This window comes from Drosophila teissieri, chromosome 2R (assembly GCF_016746235.2).
Source record: "Drosophila teissieri strain GT53w chromosome 2R, Prin_Dtei_1.1, whole genome shotgun sequence".
NCBI lineage: Eukaryota > Metazoa > Arthropoda > Insecta > Diptera > Drosophilidae > Drosophila > Drosophila teissieri.
In genome coordinates, this window is record NC_053030.1 from 14,268,784 (window position 1) to 14,286,784 (window position 18,001).

General features: G+C 44.4%; 1 protein-coding gene across 3 annotated transcripts; it reads right to left on the reverse strand.

The window, feature by feature from the left end:
• LOC122613097 lies at positions 1-17,911 on the reverse strand. 3 transcript variants are annotated; one of them, XM_043787099.1, is made up of 15 exons: positions 17,488-17,911; positions 8,443-8,802; positions 7,860-8,054; positions 7,675-7,806; positions 7,475-7,617; positions 7,222-7,305; positions 7,080-7,140; positions 5,694-6,482; positions 4,826-5,077; positions 4,296-4,361; positions 3,899-4,221; positions 2,681-3,831; positions 2,423-2,623; positions 2,190-2,351; positions 1-2,133 (listed from the first exon to the last, which is right to left on the reverse strand). In XM_043787099.1, the coding sequence occupies exons 2-15, from the start codon at positions 8,551-8,553 to the stop codon at positions 2,012-2,014; spliced, it is 3,792 nt and encodes a 1,263-aa protein (XP_043643034.1). In that variant the 5' UTR covers positions 8,554-8,802; positions 17,488-17,911; the 3' UTR covers positions 1-2,011. The 3 variants fall into 3 exon arrangements, with proteins under 3 accessions (XP_043643034.1, XP_043643036.1, XP_043643037.1); XM_043787101.1 differs by lacking the exon at positions 4,826-5,077 and having other exon boundaries at positions 3-2,133; XM_043787102.1 differs by lacking the exons at positions 4,826-5,077; positions 5,694-6,482 and having other exon boundaries at positions 11-2,133.
• Positions 17,912-18,001: the final 90 nt, after the last annotated feature.

Sequence of the window (18,001 nt, forward strand, 5' to 3'; positions counted from 1 at the left end):
ATGCATCTATATTCACGTTTAGTTATCCTCAATAATTATTATAATTATTGCATGTGTTTTATTGGTTTGCCTGTGTGTTTGTGGAGGGTACAGCTCGCTCAATTGAAGCCAATCAAATGGCAAACAGATTGCATATGTAAATGTACAGTAGTTTCTCTGATTTTTACTGAATATCTATATTAATTAAAAGTGCAACTCGACCATGGCTGCTGTCGGTCGATTTCTCGTTTTTTTCACAAATATGCACAATTATTTATTTGATTTGGAGAAAAATTACAATTTTCCAGCTCCCTTTACTTACTCCTGTGTGTGTGTGTGTGTGTGTGTATGAGTATGCGATTGCAGTGTCTAAAAACGAGTATTCGCAAATAATGGCAAATAATAATGCAACTAAAATCGTATCTTTGGCATTTTTTTATTCAAAATAAATTGATACCGTTTGTTGTTATTGCTGTGGTTGCTGTTGTTGTTGCTAATTCGGTCGCTGTTTGCTCTATTACAAATTACATAATGTAAATAATTCAGCGGTTGAGCTTATGCAAATACACAAATTAGTTAATCATACTTAGTTTAATAGGCAATTGCGTAGCACTTTCGCGCACGTTTTCACACGACAAAATCAGTGTCCTCGTAAAGTAATTCAATTTCCATTTTTAAGTTCAATTTCAATTTCCCTTCATGCAACTATTGCTCTAACTTAGGGCCTGGACTTCCTTATAAGTTCATATAAAATCAATGCTTTACTCACTACGTGTTGTTAGTTCGATTCAGGGAAAGGGGACGGGTGGAAGTAGTGTAGTAAGTACTGCCACTAGCCAACTAGCAGCTATAAACTAATCTAACCTTTTCACATAGAATAATCCAAAGGGGAGCGTGTGAAAATCATTTAAAACTAGGTTCTACTTTAAGTAATCCATTTTCGTATAAATATTTGTGTGTTTGAGTGTTATGTGTGTGTTTGTTGTGTGTCTGGTGGATATGGTCTGTTGGTTTGTCTGTCTGTGGGAAGCACTTGTGGGCAATTAGGAATCGATTGGTATTCAAACGGCTAGTTCGATCCGAGTACCTGGATTATTGGCAGCACTATTGTGGGTTCGATTGCTTCTTAGAATGTAAAATAATCAAGCTCCTTTCGACATGTCCTTCCGGTCCGGCCTTCCCCAGTAAGTTAAGCCAATCGTAAAACAACTAAAATACTAATCGCAATGGGGCACCCAACCAGCGGCAAGTGCGCAGCCTGCCTCGGCGGTTCCCCTGATCCTTTGGATGGAAATATGCAGCCAGATGACAGCTGGGGTTCTGGTCAAATGATTAAAAACATGCAAACAATTCAGCTTGAGCAAATCAAGCTGAAAGTCCTTTAGCTGCTCGGTGACCGGACGAAGGACATGTACTACATGCCTACTTTCTCGCGTTTAACTTAATTAGTACAAAGAGTTTTAAATGCTATGCTTAAAATGGGCTTGTGTGCATGTGTCTGTGTGTTTTTCAAGCTCCCATGCTTGCGTACAAAACACGATTTGTGTTCCTTGTGATCCTTGCGTCCTTGGATGTGCTTGTGTTCGCGTGGTTTACATATAAATTAGAGTACATACTAAATAAATAATATGCAGCATAGTTCATCGATTTGTGTCTTGTGTTAGTGATTCTCGATAAGCCTACGGTGTAGGGTGTATGTTTGCCAGTTTTTAGCACATGATTGTTTCTCCACTCTCGGCTAATACAAAACGTTATCCAAAAAAACTCCATCGACTTGGCGAATACTTGTCGGTTGGGATCCAGTTTCCCTCAATTCGAATACAGTGTCCAAAGAAACCAATTTGCACTTGGATATATACAAAAGAGTTTGCTTAGTTGCATATAACTTGTGCCAAATCGGTTAAATATATATGTATATATCTATATATAGATTGTGTGGTTAATACGATGCGATTGTTATTATTGTTGCAGTTGCTTCCATTCTGGTTTGCTGGCTTGATGCTTTCCTGCTGCTCTTGACACTGACACTCATTTATGGCGACACATATGGCGGTGGTTTGCGGTAAGAGGGCGTGGCTGGCGACTTGCCACGCACTTCCCGGCCGCCCACAACCACCGAGGGAGGTGGCACGTAATCGTCCACGTCGTTGTCACCTGCAAGGAGTACACGATTAGCATATTAAAAATAAAACAGCTCGATGGGGGCGCACCATTCAGATTTGAGGTATTGTAGGATGGTGGCAGCAGCGGCGGCTTCTCGTCCTTCAGAATAACAGGACTCTTGTTGCCGATCTCGGGCTTCTCCTCGTACTCGTCCTGGAAGATGACGGGAATACCCTTGGCACGGAAGGACTTGCGCTCCTCTTCGTCGCCTAGAAAGCAAATCGAGAGATCCATTTTGTGAAGCTGTATAATTTAAATCGAGTCACATTCGTCGGCCTACCTAGCTCCATTTTGCCGCTTCTCTGGCGGCACCAGTGCAGGCAGCAGGCAATAATTGAGGCAGCCACAAGCATGGTAACAATGATTACGATGGGCCATACGAACGTGATCATGTAATCATCGCCGAAGGAGGATTTATGAGTAGGCTCCTCGGGGCGACTGGGTATATAATCAAGTTGGTTGGTGTCTATGTTCGCGGTAACTGTAATGGGATTGTAGTAACTAAAATCTTGTAGTGGGATAACTATTTAATACTTACGATGACAAATACTGAAGGGCACCACCGAAAAGTTGGTCAGATTGAGTTCGGGTCCCAAAGCCCGTTTGGCTGCCTCCCGCAGGCTGAGGTCACTGTTTAGGTAGACACTCCTGGTCATGGCCACTTCCTTCTCCCGACAGCTGTTGTGCTTCCTGTACAGCGTCGTGTTGTAGAAGTTCACTATGGTGCCGTCGGAGTCGTGGTGCGTGGTTATCGAGCGGATCTGGATCTGGCCAGTGGTAGCATCTCCATTCAGCTTCGCCACACGCTCCACAAACTTCCGCTGCAGATCGGCGTTGAATCGCTCGTGCTTAATAGACAGATAGGCCTTGAAGAAGAAGCCAAAGTCACGCTTGGGAGCTGGACTGACCACAACGACCAGGGCATCGTGGGCACTCAAGCCACCACTGTCCTCAGCCACCAAGAGGTATTCTTCGGAACCAATGTCGCCGCTCTTCGGGATGCCGTAGAACTCTTCGTTCTTGGAGTCGAACTGCAGCCAGTGGCGTGGGCTCAGCTCAAGGTGATCCCTGGTCTTCAAGGTAAGAGTCAACTGATTGTCGTTCGCATCGTAAAAGGTATCCGCGGGCACTTTGTAGACCAGCAGCTGGCCCAAGCTGGCGTTCACGCGATCCACCTGGTTGCGTGGCATCGGCGGCACATTCTTGGTCATGTGCTGCGTGGGCTTCACCTGAGTTAAATCCTTCTGGCAGGATCCGATTAACTGTCCGGTTATAGATTTAATTCCCAACTGTGGCTGAACCAAATCACTCAGTCTATTGGCATCCAGTCGTGCGATAATATCCTTAAGTTCCTTTTCCGGACACTCGCTGGTGGGCAGCGTTTCGTTAAAATACACCAAGGTGGCACTGTGCGGATCGTGTGGCGTCAGTCGAATGTCGCGCACCACGACCGCCGAGTTAGTGGAGTCATCCAAGGTTCTGGCCACCGCATTAATCAGCTTCAACTGCCAATCAATGTTGTGACCCGGCTTCTCGTTGATCCGGACAAAGACACTGATCTCGTGGTTAATGGTCCTCACTGCGCGATGCTGCTGCACACTTATCTCCACGGTTTCCGTGACACTGGCGTTGCCCGAATCCGTGGCCGACAGGCGATATTGCCAGCGGGATACCGTGTCGTCCAGAGGCCTACAAATGAAATAGGTTTCATAAATTACAATCTTTGTTAATACATTTTGGGTAACCAACTACTCACAGGCCATAAAGCTCCCTCTTGTCGGCGTTGAACTGCAGCCAAGAGTTGGCCTTTAGCTCGTGGCCATCCTTGTCGGTGAGCGCCAGGCGGAGATTGCCCTGATCCTCGGCATCGTAAAACGTTTCCGGCAGCACATGGAAGGTGAAGGCCTTGCCCGATGTCACCGCCAGCTTCTGCAGGCGCGTCTTGATGATGGGCGGGCTATTCTCCTCCGGCTGCGGCTCCATGTAGTCGGTGGAGACGAAGGTGCCGCTGCTGCTCGACTCCGGAGTAGCAGCCGTGGTCGTGGCCACCGAAGATGTGGGCGTGGCGGGCGTCGACAGCTGTTGGCAATAAGGAGAATTTAATGTTATTAGTGGAGATTCCAGCGTTGCCAGGGGAATATGGCGGATGTTACCTCATTATTGGCCAGGCTGTTGTTGCTGCTGCTGCTGCTGCTGCTGATGGCATCGGGTTCTCCTTCCTGGGAATTACAGGGAAATTATTAACAGTGAGATGGCTAATTGGCGACAGATGGCTGGCTAAGTGTCATGCTGCAAAGTCATCGGCTAAGGAGGCAGGCAGAGTGAGTGTGTTAGCGAGTGTTAGTGTTAGTACAACCAATACGGATACGAATACGGATACGGTACGGTACGGATACAAGTAAGTGCTCCATAGTGGACATGCAATTACCAAGGACCTCATGCAGGAACTCTGGTTTGTTAATTGCCTGCCCTTACATGCTAAGTGCATTTGGCTGAAAGCAATTTCCCCTAATTGGATTCGGGATAAACGGTGAGACAATCGGGTTGAGGGTTTTTTGTTGAGAGCCGGAATATCGGAATATGGGGTATTATACTTTCAAGAGCGGGTGGAGGTGCAAATCTATGGCTTAACATCTAAGTTGCGATTTTTATTGCAATTGCGTTTGCGTTCGCGAGATTTCACCTTAGAGCTAATCGTGCGGTGCGTTGTGGACTCTATATGAAATTCGCTTTCGCCCGCTGGTGTTGCAGATGCAGTTGCAGTTGCAGTTGTTGCTGTTGCGGTTGCTGCTGCTGTTGCTGCTGTGCTTGCAATGGCAGTCGCAGTCGCAGTTGCAGTGACAGTGACAGTTGGCTGTGTGGCAGTAGCAGTGCCCTCAAAATCGTCGATGGGCAGCAGGGTGCTCAGCTCGAGCTCATTAAGCGCAGTATTTGGCTGCTTTTTGGTGTTTAATTGGTAACAAAAATGAGTAGGTTTTCTCCAAGGGGGCGGAAGGTGGGCGGGTATCTACGCAGTCCCTGAGCAACTCAAACCCTGTATATTTTCCTAATTAATGTACTACGTACGTTTGTTAGGTCTATCAAAAAATACACTTAATCTTTAGGTATATATACATCCTTCTATCCTTTACTACAAAAAACTAACTGCAGCTATACAAAAAGTATGTACACTTATCTTTACAACTAGTTGCTATCTAGTGCGCTAACATTTATGTTCTCGTACTTGCCAACTCCACTAAAATCTTGTACGGCAGTTACGTAAATGTCCTGTCATTTTGTGGAGTTTGGCTTTTTTATGGGACGCTACAGTTACACAGCACAAAGGCAATAAAACACAATATCAATATACGAGTATGTATAAAAAGAGAGTCGTGAGCTAAACTAACTCCTGACACAAAGCGCCGCAAGGAGGTGGAAGAGAACGTTTTACATGTGACAATACAGGGGACACAAGGACACAAGGACATACGGACATGGGACACGCACACGTACAACGGCGAGGCAAAAAGGACACTCGTTCGTATACACACACACAGAAGCGACATCATTACCTTTGGCGATTCGGATAGTGTTGTTGTTGTTGTAGTTGTTGTTGCTGTTGATGATGCTGTTGTTGTTGTTGAGACTGTTGCTGTTGTGCTTGTTGTTGGTGAGGATGAGGATGAGTATGATGCAGATGCAGATGTGGTTGGTTGAGTGTCTTGTGTTGTTGCGGATGGCGATGGAGGTGAGGCGGACGGAGATGATGAGGATGTGGTGGCTAGGCCATTTCTGTCTAGCTCTGTGGGCATGACCGTGGGTGAGTTAGCTGGGGACAGGTGAGGGGTCGACACCGAAGTTGAGTCTTCTCCAGCTTCGCTGCCAGATGCAATCGAAGCGACGGGCGAGGACGAGGACGACACCGAAGAGGTGGCGTCATAGGGTGAAAAGGGCTTCAGTGTTTCGGGGGCGGACATCGAGGGCGTGGACGTGGCCGAGGCCTCCACATCGATGGCCGGAACTGCGCCGGAGTCCACCTGAATTTCTTGCTGCTCCAAATCAACGGGCTTTACCATTTCCGTGGCTCGTGTGGCTGCCGCACTGGTGGTCTCCTCTGGGACAATCTCAGCCGCCAGTGGCACACCCAATTGCTGTAGTTCCACATCCTCCTCATCTTCGCCATCGTCGGCTTCGCCCAGAACGGGCAGCTCCTTGATGTTTTTCGTGTTCTCAATTGTCTTGCTAATGACGGACTCCAGCTTGGAGACACTCTCTTCGATCTCCTCCTGCACGTCCGGAACCAGGGGAACAGCCGACGAAGAGACGGATTCGGGCGACACTATCTTCTCCGACACCTCCAACTTTGGGGTTAGTCACAGCGAATGAATCGAGTTGGTTAGTTGTCGAGGCGATTTCGAAATGGTTTACATATTTTACAATATATTTTGGTTGGTTTATATATATTGGTTGATTGATTGATTGATTGGTTGGTTGATAACATTAACACAATTAGATCGATATACACAGAGTAAGAGAACGAGAGGAAGATAGCAAAAAGAGAAGAAGAAACATAAACACCTTATGATGAATTATAGTTATTTTCAGTGTACGCATGTGGGTGTCTTTTGTGTGTTCCATTTAGATGCATGTGATGCATGTGTAGTGTATTGTGGTTTTTAAATGTTATTCCAATTTGCGGTTATTAACAAAGTGCAGTGAAAACAAACAGAACCAAATGGCTTCCGGAAATCAAAAACGTATCTAGACAGTAAGTCCAACGCGATCCATACAGATCCATACAGATACACGTAATACATACATATGTCAGCATGTGTGGGTTAACCAACAAGTATGAACCGCGGGTATTCTCATTTAAACGTATGTATCAGATAAAGAAAACACCCAGAGAAACCGAAACAAATATGGCGAATTGTCTCCAAATCGGCCTCAACACTCACCGCTCCGTGATGATGTCGATGGGCATGTGTGGTCACTGGCGGCACTTCCGTACTGGGCTCACTGCTCCAAATCCATCGATGAAATGCGAAAGAAATTCGTAGTTATCAGTGTGTCACACTCAGGTGAGCGGGTGATACTCACGCAACTTCCTCATCGTCATCCCCGTAGTCGTAGTCATCTTCATCAGCACCAGAGCCCTCGGATTGACGTCGCTTGCGGTTTGATCTGGAGTTGAAGGAACGATTAGTGAACCACACAACGAAAATAAACCATGCAGTTATCGGTTTTTTTTATTAGCTAAAAGTAACTTCTTTATTTAGAACTTTACGTTTCCATACAGTCAGCACAACTTTCTCTTAAACAAGTTTAAAGTTTCATTGCATTTCTTTCTCACCTCGATTTCAATTCCTTTCGCCAAATGAACCACAGGCCGAAGTTCTCCTCCGTCAGAGCGCCAATGGTGCCATCCTTCATCTGGTGGGCAATCTGCTTGGCTATCGGTTCACCCATCACAAAGTAGCTTGGACCACAGCCGATCTGTAGAAAGTAGTAATGTAATTCCTTTAAACTCCTCTAGTTAAGTGCAATACAAACCATGAAACTGGCGCGTCCCAGGCGGCGATTCAGGGTCTCGATGTTCTTGTTGCCCTTGCCTCCTTTTCTCATGGCCAATTTGTGCATGGATCTCAGTTCGCGTTTCGACACCGAGTCCAGGGAAATAAATTCCTAAAAGGAAACACTTTAACTAATCCTTTAAAACGATTTCTCGGCCAACTAACCTTGGGTATGGCAAAGAACTTGGCCAACTTGGCTTGGACATGAGCTCGTTTTGTGGCCGTGAGTTCGCTCCAGTCGTGCTTTTTCAGCAAAAGCGAAAGCACAATTTCGCTGGGAGCATTTTGGCAACTCATCAACTCCGTGACATACGGATCCTGTTTGTAGGCGGGCACATCCTTTGGCTCAATTACAGGGACCTTGGATGGAAAATGCGATGGATGTTATAAGCATATGTATTTCAAAAGATGAAACATAGCTATCTTACCATATACCAAAATGTATTTATAATGAACAAAAATATCCCGTGATTTTTAGCTACTACAATGCTTATACAGAAACTCAAAGTTTTGTGAATTCAGTATTGTTTATTAATGAATTTATGGTATCAATTGCCAGATAAGGCGAAAGTTAACATTGTATTTTGCACAACCTCAAACCGTTTTTGTTTCTTATCGCGGCAACAATCTAATCTCTAGAAAGGCAAACTTATAAGTTTCCCATTCATCAGTATTCATAATTGTGGCACTTTCAAGTTGTGAGGCAGACTAATTTGAATTCTTGTGCCCCATGTGGGAAATTACTCACCTGGGAGTCGTTGACGTTAAAGTCCCGCTCGCCGTGAATCCATACGACGAGTTCCAGGAGGAGCAACAGCGGCAGGCTCGCACTGGGCGATAAGAACCACGGCAATCTCATGTTCGATTCAGTCGGCGATATGTGTCGTTATGTCGTTATTGTATAAATATGAGTACAAAGAATGCAGTTTCGATTTCAGTGGAACGAAATCCAAGGCGGCAGTCGTGGGTTTGGGTTTCTGGTTCGGTTTCAGTTGGAGCTACAGTTTCCCAGCTGGGATTTCGCTTTCGTTTGGAGAGAGAAGAGAAAGGGGATGTGGCGATGCGGCATTTACATCATCGTCTCCTTCGTTAGCGGCGCCTTCACCATCTGCAAGTGGAATTTATGGGGAATTATTAGACATATTTTATGGCGCAAGGTCTTTGAATGGAGGAAGAAGTGGAGGAGGAGGAGGAGGGGGAGGGTGCCATGCAACATGGTCTATGCTAATTAATAGTCGACTGGGTTCGGTGACCCAAACCCAATTTGTGCTGCGGCCATTATGTTGCTGCAACTTTTCCTCCGCCGAGTAATTAACATAAACAACCGTCAAGTGTTGTTGTTGTTTTTCCGGTATTTGTGGGGAAAATTAACGCTTGATTAACGTGATGCACATGATCTTTTTCGATAATTGAAGAGACACCAATGCAAAGAAAATGGAAAGTTCGACTCGAAAGGGGCACTTAATTAAAGCCCCACTTAGGCCACTGATGGGTGAAGGAGCGCCGTCGGTGGAAGACTATTGCTTTTTGATTATGAATAATATACTGAATTATCTACGGCATACTAATAAGTGCTTCCCATTCAATTGCCACCCAGTTGAACAATGCCCCCCTCCCACTTGAAGTGAGCATCCAATGGATCCATTGAATCCGTACACCCCTTTCATGTCGCTCCAGTCCACTTCATGGAGTACTTCCCATTTCCCATAAATTTGTTAATCCCTCCATTGAACACGCATCCCCGTCTACGATTTTCATTTAGCTAAAGCACAAGCTTGTCGGCTTATCATCGGCTTTTCTATTTATAGGCCATTCGACCAGCCACTCCCCAAATAACTCTTCGATAATCATTCAACGCAGGCATTATCGCCGTACAACCCCCATACCAATTTGCGCCCCGGGTTAAATGAGGCGACCATGTGTTGCACTTGGGGGGTGGGGACGACGACGACAGAGAATTGGAGCAACATTGCAGCATTTGCAGCATTCCGGCAGAATGGGGTTAACGTTTGTGACTTGCCATAAAAATGCATCGCGAAGTGAAGTGCATGGGAATGCCTTAATTGAGGCATTAAATGTGGGATGCTACAAGGCACAATATATACTGCATTGTGTTCGTCAAACTTGCAATCGATATCTGAGGAATGCCTTCTTCATACACCGACTACTACGAGTATTGAGTTATTGAATGCCATCATAAATAATGGAAATTATAATTGCTTATGCATGCGCAACTAAAATATCATTTGTTTTTCCATCGCATCGCATCGTATCGACTCGTATTTGTGTGTTGTGCTGCATGCTTTCTAGTTAAATTTAATTGAAGACCTCCGTCCGTGGAGACCCAGCTGGAATAGCAAATGAGAAATGAGAAATGGGAAAAAGGGGAAGGGAAAGGGAAAGGGGAACAGGAGGCGGTAAGGAGGTGCTGGCTGGCCCAAGTGTCAAGCGGCGGCAATATGCCACCGATACAGACCTCTGTTCCTCTCCCAACCAAACAGCACAGCATATAGTATATGTGCCACCATACGAGTATATGAACTTAAAATGCAGCCAAGCATGCCGGGGCCATCAGTCGTTCGTTATACCCCATGAACACTCCGCTCCGTGCCACGGATCACCCTCCCTCTGCCCATTCGCCTTGCTCTTTGGCATGAATGAGAATGAGGCTTCGGACCGACCGAGTGTGTATTTGCTGGGTATGCAAATGAATTAGCATTGCGCCAAATGCAAAAACCAAAGAATCACTGGCGGAGTAGGAGTACGTAGTGGGTGCCGGGCGGAATGAGAGAACATAACTTAACAGGCGGTATACAAAACAAGTTTCTCCGTTGTTTCAGTTTCAGCCTGCTGAATGCATCGCTTCAGATCGCTTCAGATGGGAGCTGCATGTGGCGTCTGCATCCAGTGGATGGATGATGGCCACATCCATGCTGGTTCACTGGGTGCCCGGTTCACTGGAGCCGCCAGTGGGGTTCGAGGGTCAGCACATAAATCGAGCCGACACAAAGGCAAACTAATAAAGGTACAAGAACAATATAGAAAAGAGCCATAATGATGGCGCGGATGAAGAAGTGTTTGATACTACTGCACTGGAAAAAATTAAACGTTCGTCACTTTTTATACCTCTTTGGGGTTTCATTCAAAATACTGATTTTTCCTCAGGATAGTCCAAAGTTATAGTTGTCACTGCATAGCTTTCGTTAGTTCAGCTTTGATTTCAATCCACTCAAAGACACGATTCTATATTTCATGATATAGATAACACGCGTTATTAATGCATATCGAGTGGATTCGTGGGTTCGTTGGCACACTTTAAGGAAGCAATCAATCTGAAAGCGATACCTTATGTATGATTTAAAATATCTCGTTTCGGAAACCAGTTCCCTGGCTTGAGAACCCTTTTTTCCAGTGTGGAGCCACCGCCCACGCAACGAAGGCCTTTCAAGTGGGCCGACTTTTATACATCGCCATCATTGTTGTGGCATTAATGTGATTAGAGAAGAGGCCTACATTTGGAGCCGCCACTTTGCGATGGATGCCCCCTCTGTGTGCTAACGCTGCCACTCGTTTCAGCTCTTCCCGCGGGCAATTAATCGTCTCCAGAGGTTGCCCCCACTGCAGTTCAGTTCAATTAGCCTTGGTTAACACACACACACACTCACACTCACTGATGCACACACAAGGTGGCAGCATCAGCTTGTTGCAACTACGTGACACAAAAGATGTTGATTCTGCGGCGGCGGCCAGTGCAACAAAGAAATTCTTTCATCACAGAATGCAGCGACCGCATAAACAAATTTATTTTCATTTTCCCTGCACCCAGACGCATTACTCATCCAAGTCCATGGTTTTTGGTCGCGTTCACTTGGTGGCCCAAAAGACTTTTTGGCATTGCAGATGTTTCACTTTGTATGCCCTAACTCTGCTGTTCAGTTTTTGGAGTAGTTATATCTCCAAGTCACTAGTAGTTTTAGTGATTAATGAACTTAAGTTTATGCCTGGTTTTCATCATTAAATCTTTCGCAGGAAATCAAGAGCACTAGTCACTTGAGTACAGACGCAGTTAGACATTTGCTAAGTTGCACAACTGACTGATAAGATTTAACTTCAATCATCTATGATGTAGAACTGACCTTTGCTGACTCATGACAGAAACTGGCTTCCTTTCAGCCAATACTCTACTTGTTCCCCTTTTCGGAACAATAAGAGTGTTTCATCTTCAATTAGCTTTCAATGTTGTCTGCTGTGTGGCTTCATCTTTCCCGTATTAATTCGGTTGGATTTCTTGTGAAATAATAAGCCACAATTGTTCCAGCTTTCCATGCTTTCTTTTCCTCACCACCAGAGTTTAGTTCGCCTTACCCCTTCAATCTGTCCAATGGGTAGGAAGCACACTCTCTTTCGAGCAGCTTTAATTAATTTGATTCGCCGCACTGGGCGCACAATTCCGACGATGAAAACGATGAATTCTTTGGGGGATGGGCTGTGCGTCGTGGGATGGGAGGGATGGAGATGTAGTTGGAGCATTGGACTAATGGATTGTTTGCCGCTTGTATTTTGTATTTTGTTTACGATGCTGCGCGATTGAAAAATTGTTATACACAGGAGAGCACGCACACATGAGTAGTACGAATTTTGTGTACACATGTTCGGCCGGCGTTTGACCCACAATCTTGTCGTTGGAAATAGTCTTATTGAAATATGCTTTGTTGCACGCATCGTCAGTGAACTGGAAACTGAACGAAATTTGGTTGGGTAGCGTAAAAAATCCCCAACTCTATACAGTGAAAAGCGGGCCATGCAATTACCAAAAATAGCCCAAAGTCTCTTGACTCTACTCAATCATCGCCACGCATTGGCTATGAGTTTTTTCGGGTTTTCGGGTGCCGCCCATTGGCATCCAATGCAATGGGATATCTGGGCTGGTCACGAAAGGCGTGTCGCATTCTGGTTTTCTATAAAAAAAAAATCAAAAACCCAGTACACAAAACGAAAGGCTGGAAAAAATACTTTATAATGACTTCAGCAAAAAAGTTGTAACCCAAACGAGGGAAACTGAAATGAAAACCAAAGCGATGCGTCAGAAAAAACTTTTCCATGCATCGTTTGTTGTTTCCTTCATTTTAATGGTAAACAAAAATATTCATGTCTATAAGCCATTTTAGTTATAAAACAATTTTCCGTTTTGTTCCATTTTTATGCATGTCTTTAATTTTTAAAATTCCCAAATCCTCCTTGCATTTTGAAAACAAATTTATTTAATGGAAATAGCCTAGAAAATACAGCACGATTTTGAAAACATTTTCCAAAAACATGTTTGTTGTTCTATGGTATTTAATGATACACAAAACCAGCTGGAACTCAGCAACATATTCGATTATTCACCATTTAAAGATAGTTTCTTAGATAGGTTCATGATCTTATAAATAGTATCTTAACTTTTTAGTTTGTAAAAAGTATCTACAGTGGTTCTATTTTTATCAAAGAGCTGGCTATCTTTAACTTGTGATTTCGAAAACTCTTTCGCTGACCCTTTATCACATGTAAATATGTATATCTGATGACAGCAGAGTGCGTAGATTCTACCAAATTCCGAAAACCCATCCATCCGATTTCCCAACTCAGAATACCCTATGATGTCATGCGTGGATCTTATGACTTTATTCTTCAGTCCGCTTCACGCGTTTCTTCTCGGTAAACAGAAACAATCCGTAGAAGTAGAATCAACTGGAAGTGCGACACATGGTGAGCATTAGCATGGCTTTCACAGATAGCGCTGCTCTGCCCCGAAAACCAAATGATATGATAAGAGTGGCGGGGCGCACAGTCAGTAGGCTGATATGCATATCCGATAAGAGGGCCAACGAAATAAAAATTGAGAAAACCATCAAGGTGTAACCCAATTTCCGGCGCATTGCCCAACAGCCCAATGATCCGTGGAAAGCGGGCCCAAAAAGGTGTTAAGCCGATTCGAAATCCCCGCCGCATGCGTGATGCACTGGGGGGCAGTAAAACGGAGGCGTTGCCGTGGTTGCAATTCCAGTTGTCGCTGACACAGATGCGCCCATATACATATATACATACATATATGTGTACATTGTATATTGGTAATTCATAGAGTTTAATTGAGTGTAATTAGGGTATGACGATGATGAAGACCAATTTGGTGATATGCATAATTGAAGTGGGTTACACAGGCAAGGGGTGGGGGCAATTGCAATCCGATTTCCAATTAAGACAAACAAACCATGACAAAACGACGGCTAAATTGGATAACATCTAAATGCGCACAAAGTCGGAGTAATTGTAGTCTAAATGTAATTTGATTAGAAATCACGCGGCAATTATCGCTTCAGCGAAACCGGAGAAGTTCCCAGAAGTCCGTGGCCCCAAGAATGATGGTGGAGTGGTGCCAAGGGAGCACCTACAGGTTGGGGGCATTGCTCCACTCCCCAGTACTTTGCACCACACTGGCCAAAAAATCTAAATTTATATAAGCCAAACTCTTTTTATGGCCCAAACATAACATAAAGTGTGTTAAAGTTTGTTCTTTTAAAGTTATCGAACTTCTTTGATGACCGAGGGAGTTTTGAGTTATGCAACCTCAACTGTGGCGCATTTTTCTTGCAGTGTAGCGAGTTGTGGAGTCAGAGCAGAAATATTTTTGCGTGGGGCCGATGTCTGGTACTAATGCTTGATGCTTGGGGACTTGAGGTCTTGGGCAGGGCATCCGCCAAAAGGGGGGGCGTGGCGGGGTGGTAAGGCAGGGCATTCGCCATTTTGGCCAAATGGTGGCGGCGTTGGAGTTGCAACAGTTGTTGCTGTTGCTGCTGCTGCTGCGCTGGGAGCCATGCGCGCAGTTGGCGATCAAACGCGCTCCAAGATCTGTTGCATGCATAATGATGCCGTCTGTTGTATATCTGTTCGCTGTCGCCGATGTTTCGTTAAATTGTCTGTGTGCTTGCAGTAAGCACAGCAATAACAGAAAACAACAACACAGGCCAGTGCTAAAAACAAACATAAAACAACGCAATGCCATAAAGTTCAAGCCAGCCACACACGCATACAGGCACTGTGGCTCTTACTCACTCTCGCACACAAACAAACAAGCGAACACAGATACTAAGGCGTTGATGAAGACGACAGCAGATACAAGAGCAACAACAAACAGCGATCCAGTGCCGGCTGGTCGGAGAATTGGACAGCTGCCGCCATGATAGATACGATACTCGTACTCCGGCTGGCCTGGCCAAGTATTTCTGTACTTTAACGGGCCATGGAGAAGCGCAAAGCAAAAAGAATAGCAACCAATGAAAACAAGGGGAGCAAACAACGAAGTGTTCATACCCTTACCCTTTTCGAGAATGAAGTTTAAAATTTTCGTTACCTACAGTTTAGAGCGAATTCAAGTACTAGCAATAATTAACAAATGTTTATGGTAGTAGATATTTATAAATATTATTCAATATTTATAGCCATATAAAGCTTTATAAGGTTCTAAATTGTAGATCGTATTACGACTCAATTACGACGAGCTTAAGCTGGCAAAGTGGTGCCTCAACATCTGTAGGTCCAATTGGGCTTATTTTATTAAGATGTTATTTTGGCTTTCCAAAAGTAAAGATTAATATAATTTTCAATGCCGTTTAACTACTAATTTCTAACATATATTGTATTGTATAATTTATATCAACTAGTAAATTATTATCAAACTTCCGTTGTTATTTCTAGAAAATCATCCAAGTATTATTCTGACATTTATTTCCCCGAAATTAAAAAAGACTTTACATCTATCAATCCAGATAATTGCGTGGGTGCTAAAAAGAGAACTGCGAAAGTGAAAAGTTGCGTTTTGAGTCAGCAGAAGCGAGAAAGTAAGCCTACCGGTCTGGAAGCCCAATGACGAGCCATCATCCAGATGCGAGGCCAAAACAGACACTCTTATAATTAGTGAAAAAAGCGGGCGAAAAAGGGTCTGCACTTGACACGCAACCCGGGAAATGGTCGCTCACTCCCACGCGTCCATAGAACCACCCGCCACCCCCACTCCCCCGGGAAACGACCGCCCTCATCGTTAGGCCAGCAACAAATTGACGCAATCTGATTAAAAACGCATCAAAATAAAACTAACTGGTGGCCAGGGGAAATGAGTGAAGGGACAACAACCTATGCTAAACGCTCGTAAAAGTAATTTTGTTGGCCCACACACACACACGGATACTCTCACGCGACACACACACACACACGTAAAAAGGCACTCACACAGAGACACGTAATTTAGGGGTGCTGGCGGAAGTGAAAAGGAAACATCTAGTCCTCTTAAAACAGCCGTCGTCACCTTTTTGCGTACGCAGCATCCGCAAAAGAGTGCCGAAAACTGAGTGGTAATGCTGGGGATTTTCTACAGTAGGCACTCGCGAAATGAGAAAGAAAATCAAGTGAAGATTTTGAGGTTTGCAAACTGCAGTCAATGACAAAATACAAGTAAGTTTTAGGTACACAGAAAAATAACACTTTCAAAACAATCTTATCAAAAACGAACGTATATAACTTAATCCACTGAATGCTAAGTATTGAACAAATATCATATTGTACGTTAACACATTGCTAACACATTCTAGGCATTCTTACGTCAGAAAATGTTGACCTATTTATTTGTATGGAAGTAATTGGTTTTTATTACTCTGCCAAGCAATATTCTCAAATACATGTCACTTTTACAAATATAACTAAGTCACTTCAAACACATTTGAAAAAGTTCTAAAGCAGAAATTTTTAAAGCAAAAAGAAAATGGAGTCTGGAATGTAATTCATTTGAATGTTTCTTAAACGGTTTAGGTACGTGAAATTTTAAGGACTGACTCCATTTGGTTCTTGCGCACCAGGTTATACTGTACTGGGATATTGGTGCCGTGTATGGCCAAAAATCACAGTGCGGGCGGAAACTGAGTGCCGTCATCAAAATACGCACACACACACATTGGAGAACACGGGGAGAGCGAAAGATAGAAGGGGGCAGACAGATGAAATCAGAAAAAGGAGAAAGGGAGAGATGGAGGAGGAGTAGGAAAACGGAGCGACAGCTGCCCCATTCGCATCCGGGAAAAAGTGGCCGCTAAAATCATTTGTTAAATGCGGTGGCCATGACAACTGGCCCAAAAGTCGCAGGGTCCTGTTTCTGGTCAGATTTTTCAATTTTTACATCTGCCTCTGTGCAGAAAGCACACACATATGCATGTACGTACATCCATCATCATCCACACCAGCAAACAAAACAAGAACAAGAACAACCGTGTGCAGCCTCCTGCCCCCTCTTACACGCAGAGAAATAATGTTTGGCACGTTAAAATTTATTCGAATTCCATTTTAATGTTATTAGGTTCAACCTCTTGCTTTATAAGCCTAAGAACATATGTTTTTATAGATAATAGACTGGGTTAGAGTCCCGCATCTAAAGTTTTTCTACCTATTCAGCTACAAAAGAACCGAATTATGTGTTCTCTTTATTCATTATTTCGTGCAGTGCATCCATTTCGCTTCCGTGTTTCGAAATTCAATTTATGTATACTTTATGGAGCCGCAGCCGGCTCCCCAAGCTCCATTTCGCCCCCCTTTTTGCCCAGTGAGGCGGAGAAAATTGTAAGTTCAGGAAAATCGATTTTCTTGTTGTATTTTTTGTGCCGTTTTGCTTTATTTTTTGGCTCGCTGCAGACATGGCTAATTGGAGTTCTTTTTGTTGCCTCAGCTCGGGAACTTAATGCTGCAGTTTGCAGTTTGCATCTTTACTCACCTCGTTGCGCTATTTTTAATGCACCGGATTCGGATTCGGATACCCTGTTTCGGGGGATTCGATTCGGGACTCTCCTGCCCCACTTCGCCTTCCTTTTGGCCAAGGAATTGCGTCCAGAGAGCGACACCGACACTCGCACGCACGAACACACACACGCACACACAACTGCAGCAATGTTTCTCTTCAATTGCAGAGCGCTTTTTTATTCTATTTTCACGCACTCACTCGCGATTTTCACGCACTTTTTTGCGGCGAGAGCTTTTCGTTTGAGATAGTAATTGCGTGGAGTATTTGTGTTTCACATGCTGCCCGTTTTCCGAACGCTTTTCACTTTTCTTTCTTTACTTTGCAGCTGAATGGGAGCAGAAAACAAACGCAGCCCTAACGGCACCGAGTTGTGGTTGTTGTTGGCTGGGCAGTGTGACCGCAACTGGGGGTGGATAACAATCCGTCGCGGGAAATATACCGAAATGTATCTCGCGGATTCATTCGCAACAGCTGCGCTGCCACAATC

Excerpts from the sequence above, each read along its gene's own strand:
- LOC122613097 (XM_043787099.1), bottom strand. The coding sequence starts at position 8,553 with ATGAGATTGCCGTGGTTCTTATCGCCCAGTGCGAGCCTGCCGCTGTTG. Across the intron at positions 4,362-4,825 it reads ACCGCACGATTAGCTCTAAG|GAAGGAGAACCCGATGCCAT; the intron begins GTGAAATCTCGC and ends TGTAATTCCCAG. Across the intron at positions 2,352-2,422 it reads AAGCGGCAAAATGGAGCTAG|GCGACGAAGAGGAGCGCAAG; the intron begins GTAGGCCGACGA and ends TTTGCTTTCTAG.